The sequence below is a fragment of the Oryctolagus cuniculus genome, chromosome 1 (genome assembly GCF_964237555.1).
Source record: "Oryctolagus cuniculus chromosome 1, mOryCun1.1, whole genome shotgun sequence".
NCBI lineage: Eukaryota > Metazoa > Chordata > Mammalia > Lagomorpha > Leporidae > Oryctolagus > Oryctolagus cuniculus.
Window position 1 is genome coordinate 828128 of NC_091432.1, and position 8186 is coordinate 836313.

Sequence of the window (8186 nt, forward strand, 5' to 3'; positions counted from 1 at the left end):
GCCGGGGACCAGGGCTTTCTGGGACAGGGGACTCCCCATCGGGTCCCCGCCCCTACCAGACAGACTCCCAGCGCCAGAGGTGGGGAGGCAGCCGGGGAGCACGGGGCCGTGGGGCCACAGCTGCTGACCCCTCCAGGGACGTGGGCGGACGCCATGCTGCGGGAAGGGCCCAGCTTCGCAGGAGGAAGGCCGTGACGTCCTGAGCCACGGGAACACGGGGGCCATCGCGGCACCCAAGCACCCACACGGGCGGGGCTGCACCCGGCAGCCTGGAGCCCCCTCTGCGGGCAGCCCACGTCCACGCACTGGCCAGTGCCCCGGTCTCAGTGTCCCACCTGTGAGGACCGCCCTAAGCCCCGCCTCCTCAGGCACAGGGCAGCCTGGCACCGACGCCCTGGGCGGGCTCCGAGCCTGCGCGGGCTGCTCACGCCCATGCTCTCGGCAGATGCCTGGTCCTCATGGTCTGCTGTTGGTTAGTGCTGAGGGTGGCACATGCTGGCCTCCGAGCCCCACTGGGAGACAGCTGAGCAGAGGCACAGAGAGGTCAGCAGCCTCCTCGAGGACACACAGCAAGCAGAGGCAGCCACTGCCAAGGTCAGGGCCCCCAGCCTGCCCCGCAGCTGGGCAGTGCCCTCCCCTGTCCCCAGCCAGGTGGGCAGTGAGGACAGAGCCCCACAGCCCTCAGGGTAAAGCCAGTTCCCGGCTGCAGTGTGCAGGCCCCTGCCGTGTGCAGCCTCTGCCCCCCCCAGCAGGCTGCAGGCCCCCCCCAGCCGGGCGCTGCCTCTGCCCCCCCAGCAGGCTGCAGGCCCCCCCCAGCCGGGCGCTGCCTCTGCCCCCCCCCCAGCAGGCTGCAGGCCCCCCCCAGCCGGGCGCTGCTGCCTGGAACAGCCTGCGGCTGTCTTCAGGGCCATGGGTAGCAGAAGTGGCGGGCCTGGTTCGCGCTGGGAGTCAGGGTCCATGGGGGGCCGGGCGTGGCCTGGGGGCAGTGGACAGGGGCTCAGATGGAGGGAGAAAATGCAGGCCGGACCTGGAGGAAGAGGAAGAACTGGGGTCAGAGGGGGTGAGGGGGAGGATGAGGAAGGGGGAGGGGAGGGGGAGAGGGAAGAGGGAGGGGGGGAAGGGACCAGGGAGAGGAGGGGAGGGGAGGAAAGGAGAGGGGGTACAGAAGGGGCCTTCAGACCAGAGGTCCCCCCTCCCTCCCCCCGCCGTGCTCCCCTGGGGGTGGGCGGGGCCCTGCTGTTTCTAAGGTGTTTGAGTGACAGCCGGCAGCACCCAGGGGTGATGAGGGTCTCAGCCTCCATGGCCCTGCCTGACCTCTCTGGCAGAACCGCGGCCTGCGGCTGGAAGGCCCTTGCCCCGCGCCGGCAGGTGTGGGGCGCCAGCGTGGCGGAGCTGGGGGCTGCTGAGTGGCAGCTGGGTCTGGCTTTAGGTGGGCGGCGCTCCTGGCAGCTGTACCGTTTGCAGACACCAGGGGGCAGCAGGCGTCCAGCTTTGGGGCCGGGCGCCTCCGGACTCCAGCGGGCAGGAAGCCGTCTGCCGGCGAAGCCCCCGGGTCCCTGGGCCCCCTGCACACGGAGCAGCGGGCGCCCCATCTGCTGAACCCCGAGTCTGAGCAGCCCTCGGCCTGCAGGGTGTCCGGGAGGCCTAGCCGGGGCGAACCCAGCCCTGGGAACTGGCCGCTGGCTGGGAGGAAGGGGGGAGTGACAAACGCAGGAAAGCCGGCTCCGAGCGGCCCCGGGTCCCCGCTGGCGGGGGAGGGGGCGCCCTGGCTGGGCCTCGGCTTCCTGCACAGGCGCCCTCATAGGGCGCACTCAACAACCCCTAGAGAAAGTCGGGAGCCCGCGGCCTAGGGGGCCCTGGAACACAGGGCGGGGGGCCCCACGTCCCCTCTCTGGCGTTCCGGGTGGGCACTGGGCTTCTCTGAGCCAGTGGTGCCGTGGGGGCAGATGCACCCGTGGGGGCTGGCCGGGGCGGGGCACCTGTCCAGGGTTTATCGCGCCAGTCCCTGGCGGCAGGAGCCCTGGGCCGGCCCAGAACTGCCAGACAGGGGGTTCGTGCCGCTCACACACCCTCGAGACCCCGCCCCAGCCCCCGGAGGGACCCTCTGAAGCCTGGGGTGACCAATGTCCAGGGGCTCCTGGGCCAGTCAAGGGTGAAACCAGCAAAACGCCCTGGACAAGCTGGGACCAGGCAGCCCCTCCCCCAGGCCCCCAGGGAGACGCCCCCCGGGCCTGCTCGCGGGCAGTGCGGACCCCGGCCCCGACCCAAGCACAAGGCAGCCCCTGTAACCGGAGCCCGGGCGGCATGCGGCCGGCACCTGCGGAGGACGTGCCTGGCAGCCGCCCCAGAACAGCCGGTCCTGGGGGTGGGGCGCGCCGCGCGGGCGCTGGTGCGGGGGGGACGCTCGCGCGGCGCCGGGCCTGGGCCCCCGCCAGGGGGAGGGCGCTGCTTGCTGCAGGGGGCCTGTGGGTCAACGCGTGACCCCGCCTCGCGGCGCCCCCGGGGGCCCCGCCCCCACCCCACCGCGTGCCTTGAAGACGCGTTAGGGCGGGGGTGGGGGAGGTGCAGGGCCCGGCCCGCTGCCCGGGTTGTGCGCCGACCCCCTCCACTGGTGGAGCCTGGCTCGTTCCCGTCCCCTGGGGGGTCAGAAGGTCTGCCTAGGGCCCTTCCTCCCCGTCCCGAGGCCCCTGTGTGTGCGTCCACTGGCCCCTTGCAAAGCGGGTGGAGGGGCTGGGCGCCCGGCCAAAGGTAGAGGCAGCCTGGGGCCTCCGAGCCGCAGGGGCTGGGTGGTCTGGGGCCTCTTGCAAAGTGGGGGTGAAGAAACCTTCCCTGGGCTGGGGAGGGGCCAATGGGGGCGCCACCTGGGCTGCAAGTGAGGGGTCAGCAGGGTGCTCTGTGGGGAGGGGTCACAGCTGGCTTTTAGAAGCCTCCACAGGGCACTGCCCCCTCACCCCTCTGTTCACCTTGACCTGGGGCCTGGGATGACACGTGGCGTGCCTGCATGGAAGGTTCTGGAAGGCTTTACTCTCTTGGAAAAGACAGACGCTGGCCCGGGAGCCCAGGGAATGGGACAGAGGCAGGCGTGAGCGTGTTAGAGGGAAGAGGAGCCCCACTCTGGTCACCCCCGGGGAAGACTGTCGGCTCAGCCTTGTCCCTGCCCCTGGGCCGATGACCACGTCCGGGACTGCGGGCTCCCAGGGGCCCGGGAGCCTGTGAGATGGACGCAAAGTGTCCCTGGGGCCGCCATGGGGGCTGAGTGCTGGCGCGGGCTGGGGGCCCCCGGGGAACCCAGCCGGTTTGATTCCCAGCCTCCTCTGCGGGACGAAGCCGCGTGGACGACAGGGCCAGGTTGGCCTTTGCCTGTGGCTCTCTCCCGCACTAGAGCAGAGCTGGCACGAGCTGTCCTCTTCCCGGGCCTCCCCGGCTGGAACCTCCCTCCCGGCTCCAGCGCAGCCCTTGCACGCTCGCCTTGCACGACGCAGCGAGGCTGCCGCCCCCCCCCCCCCCCCACTCCTCTCTGCAGGCGGGCTACGTGTGCACAGCAGGCTCCTGGGCCTGGTCACTCAGGGGCCGCGGCCCTCCCTGCAGCCTCCGAGTGGCCGGCAGGGGGCGCGGGAGGACCGCCTGGCGCTGGCGCCTGTGCTGCCGATGGCTGCGTGGCCCCACCTGGGTGGGACAGGGACCCGGGGAGAACGGGGGTTTTGTGCTTTCCCTGCTGCGGCGTGGGGTCCGGGCGGGGGTCGCTGGAGACCCACATGCCAGTGCCTAGGAGGGCCCCCCGGCTGCCCCCGGGCCCCGGGCTGCTTGTTTCCTTGTCCCCTTCCCCTACATGTTTTTGTTGCAAAAATGGATCTTGATTTTTGCAACTGCACAGCTGCCTGCCCGCTCCCGGTCCCCTTGGGGTGCAGAGCCGGGCCTCCTCTCTGGGGCGTCTGCCTCCAGGTTTGTCCCTGGGGTCTGGGGGGCCTCAGCCCGCTGTAGGGCCCAGCCGGTCTAAGCCGGTGGCGCTGTCCTAGACGGAACCAGGAAGCCGGACAGAGAGAAAGGGCCCCCTCCCTCGCCCCCTCCCCCGCCGCTGCAGTGAGGCTGGGAGAGAGGCCACCCCGAGACACCTGGCCCCAGTCTGCTGTGAATTCAAGCCGAGGGCCGGCAGCTCCACAGTGTCTGGGCGACGGAAGCACCCGCCAAGGGGTCTCCTTCGCTTTCCTGGTGGGACGGGAGGGTCCTGGGCACCCCTGGGCCCTGGCTGGGGGCTGGGGTGGGCAGAGAAAGCTGGGACCTGGCACCCTGACCCCTCGGAGCCGCGGGTGACCCCTCAGCATGGCCCGGTGCTCAGGGTCTCTGCAGAGGCCACGGTGGCCTTGGCAGGCAGGTGCTGACCCCTGGCCAGCGGTCCTCACCCCAGCTCCGAGGGGCTTGGGGGGCCTCCGGGAAGCCTTGGGCAGCTCCCTTGTCCTGCAGATAAACGGGGACACGTGAGCCATGGGGGCTCTGTGCACGGGGAATGGTGAAGAAACCAGTGGCGGCTCGGCCTTGGCTCCACCGGCAGGAGCCAGGCGGCCGGCAGGAGCCTCGCCCAGGTGCGCAAGGGGCCCTGGCCCCAGGTGTCCGGAACCACCTGACCCCCAGGGGCGCGGTGGGCGGTGTGGGGGTGGGGGTGACCCTCGCTGGGCTGCAGGACCTTGCAACAGGTGCCGGGCTCTGGGAGGGGGCTGGGAACCGGGCCGAAGGGAAAGGATCAGAAAGTAGTGGTCTCCTCAGGCTTGGCCGGGCAGCGAGGACCCGCAACGCCACGAGGGGCCAGGTGCTGGACCACCAGGGGTTGGCGGCGGGGGAGGGGCAGGGCCTTCCCCTTTGCCCAGATCGGCGGCCTCCGGCCAGCCGGGACAGGCAGAGCGCGTGCACGGGGCGGTGCAGCCCGAGGGGCCTGAGCACCTGGTCAGGGACGTGACCAGGCACAGCCCGGGGTGGACTCTGGGCGTTCCGCGTGCACAGGGCAGGGTGGGCGCCCGCAGGTCGCGCGGCCTCAGATCTGGGCTCCAGGGAGCTGAGGGCCGAAGTGTTGCCCACATGGCCCCTCGGGACAGCAGCGGCCCTGACCCCGGCGCCTTGCCCTCGAGGGCTTGCAGGTGTGTGCGGGCTTCGACAGCACCGACCCTTCGCTGGGGCAGGGGCGCCGCCCGCGACCCCCGGGCCGCACGGGCGCCGGGCCCACCCCCACCCCCGACCCCGACCCCGACCCCGGCCCGCGCAGGCGACGGGGCCAGGGGCCGGGGGCCGGGGGCCCGGGTCCGAGAGGGGCCCGGCCGGACGCCGCGCCGCCGCCCGCGCAGCCCCGCCTGCAGACAAAGGAGCCGGCGGGGGGCGGGCGCGGGGGGATGGGGCGAGGGGGCGGGGCGTCGCGGTGTCGCGTTACCGCCCGCAGCGCCCTTTAACTCCCGCCCCCCCGCGGGTGTGTGCGCGCGGCCAATGGGCGGCGCGCGGGGCGGGGCGAGGGCGGGGCGGGGCCCGCGCGCGCCAGCCAATGGCCGCGGTGTTGTCGAAACTGAAAATACTACATTATGCTAATCGTGGCGGGGCCCGCGCGCGCGGGGGCGGGGCCGGCGCGTATAAAGGGGGCGCGGGCGCCGGGGCGTTCCGCAGGCCAAGTGCGCGGTGCTAGGAGGGAGCCGGCCGGGCCTTGGCGAGCGAGCGAGCGAGCGAGCGAGCGAGCATCGAGGGGGCGCGGTTGCCACTCGGACGGGGCGAGCGAGGAGCCAGAGCGAGACGCGGGAGCCGTCCACACTCGACAGCCAGGTAGCCGCCGCGCCCCGCGGCCAGCGCGGGCTCGGCTGCGCGGGGTCCCCCCCGGCGCCCGGCCTCCGCCCTGCGCCTGCCCTCCTCCTCCGCCCTGCCCTCTCCTCCTCCTCCTTCTCGCGCGCCCCCCGGTCACGGCCGACGTGTGCCCCCCGCAGCACAGCAGCGATGGAGCGCCTGGTGGCCCGAGGAACCTACCCCGCGCTGGCACGCAGCAGCGCCTGCCGCAGCCTCTTCGGACCGGTGGACCACGAGGAGCTGGGCCGCGAGCTGCGGATGCGCCTGGCCGAGCTGAGCGCCGAGGACCAGAACCGCTGGGACTTCGACTTTCAGCAGGACGTGCCGCTGCGGGGCCCCGGGCGCCTGCAGTGGACCGAGGTGGACAGCGAGTCGGTGCCCGCCTTCTACCGCGAGACCATGCAGGTGGGGCGCTGTCGCCTGCTGCTGGCGACCCGGCCCGCCCCCCCGGTCGCCGTGGCTGTCATCCCGCCCCCCGAGCCGCCGGCCGCCGAGCCCCTCGACGGCCTGGAGGGGGCGCCGGAGCAGCCGCCCAGCAACGCTGCCCCGGCCCGGGCGGCCACCCCGCCCCCGGCCCCGGCGCCGGCCCCGACCCCGGCGCCGGCCCCGGCCCCGGCCCCGGCCCCGGCCCCGACCCCGGCGCCGGCTCCGGCCCCAGCTCCGGCTCCGGCTCCGGCCCCAGCCCCGGCTCCGGCCCCGACCCCGGCTCCGGCTCCGGCCCCAGCTCCGGCTCCGGCTCCGGCCCCAGCCCCAGCCCCGGCTCCGGCCGCGACCCCGGCTCCGGCTCCGGCTCCGGCTCCGGCCCCAGCCCCGGCTCCGGCCGCGGCGCCGGCCGCCGTCTCGGACCCGGCCTCGGACGCGGACGCGGACGCGGACGCGGCGCCCCAGGACGGCGCCGAGCAGGGCGCAAGCCAGGCGCAGCGCGGCCAGGAGCCCCTCGCGGAGCAGCTGAACTCGGGGACTTCCGGACGCCCCGCGGCCGGCCCCGCTACTGCGGGCGCCAACAGCGCGGCGACCAAGAAGCTGTCCGGGCCTCTCATCTCCGGTGAGCCCCGCACGGCCCCGCCCCGGCCCGGCCCGGCCCCGCTTTGTCCGGCCGGCCCGGCTCCCCAGCCCTCGGGGGCCTCGCCCGGCCCCCGCCTCCTCCTGCGGCGTTAAAGGGCCCGCCGCGCCCCCCCCCGCAGCCCCCCTGCGCGCCCGGCAGCGCACGGGGGGCGCCTCTCGCGGGGCGCGGGGCCGGCTGGGTGGGTGGGGGCGGGAGCGCCGGCCGCCGGGTCGGGGCGCGGCGCGCAGGGGGTTAAACGCGGCGGCGGCGGCGGCGGCCCCGGGGGGCTTGGCCGCGGGACAGGGGAAATGCTTACACAGCACATAGCGCGGCGACGTAAACAAAGCTGACCCGCCGCGGACCTCGGCGCGGGCGCCCGAGCCGGCCCCGCCCTGACCGGCCGCGCGCGCTGTCGCCCGCAGACTTCTTCGCCAAGCGCAAGCGGTCTGCGCCCGAGAACAAGGCGTCCGGCGACGTCCCCGCGGGGTGCCCCTCTGCCAGCGCCGCCCCCGGCGTGGGCGCGGCCGAGCAGACCCCGCGCAAGCGCCTGAGATGAGCGAGGTGAGTGCGCGGGGCGCCCGAGGGTCGCGCGGGGCTGCCCGCGCGGCGCGCGCTCACCGGCCCTCTGCCCCGCAGCTCGAAGCCCGCGGAGCCCCGAGGGACTTGCCGGGGGAGCGCGGGGCCTGGGCTGGGACCGTACATGTAGCAGCGAGCGGCGGCCACTTTGCATCCCCACCTGGAAACCGCAGTTCCCCGGGTGACCGGCGCGTCGCGCACAAGGAGTACACTGGTCCCAAGGTGTGAGAGCTTTAAGAGTCATTTATAAGAAATGTTTAACCTCTGCTGAGACTCAGTGCATTACAAAAAAAATAGAAAATGGAAAAAAAAATGGAAAAATAGAAAAAACCCATGTATATTTGTACAAAAAGTTTAAAAAAGTTATACTAACTTATATTTTCTATTTATGTCCCGGCGTGGGCCGCTCTGGCACGCCTCCGCTGGTTCATTGGTTATGCCAAAGGCGCTCCGTCTCACTCGTATCCGGTTATTGACAAATATAAATTTATTTTTGTAGTGGGCTCTGGGGAAGGGATCGCTCACGCCGTAGCCGCCGTACACGCCCATCTAGCTAGCTTGCAGAATCTTTGCGCTGTCGCTCTCTTTTTTTTATTACTATTGTTGGTATCTTGAACTTGAAGAAGACAAATCTGTTTTTTTTTTTTTTTTTAAAAAAAAAAAGTAATAATGATATGGTTCCTGAGCCGCCTGTACCACTGCCCGGCCCCTCGTCCGCCGGGTTCTAATAAAGAGGCCGAAAAATGCTGCA

At 72.2% G+C, this 8186-nt stretch overlaps 1 protein-coding gene and 1 long non-coding RNA gene across 2 annotated transcripts; one reads left to right on the forward strand and one right to left on the reverse strand.

Annotated features, from left to right (window-relative positions):
* Positions 1-831: 831 nt before the first annotated feature.
* LOC138845425 (uncharacterized) lies at positions 832-7337 on the reverse strand. Its single transcript, XR_011382633.1, has 3 exons — positions 7176-7337; positions 5995-6159; positions 832-1027 (listed from the first exon to the last, which is right to left on the reverse strand). It is a non-coding gene; the product is annotated as an uncharacterized lncRNA (long non-coding RNA).
* On the forward strand, positions 5611-8186 carry CDKN1C (cyclin dependent kinase inhibitor 1C). The gene is made up of 4 exons (XM_070058087.1): positions 5611-5796; positions 5955-6859; positions 7282-7420; positions 7496-8186. The coding sequence occupies exons 2-3, from the start codon at positions 5965-5967 to the stop codon at positions 7413-7415; spliced, it is 1029 nt and encodes a 342-aa protein (XP_069914188.1). The 5' UTR covers positions 5611-5796; positions 5955-5964; the 3' UTR covers positions 7416-7420; positions 7496-8186.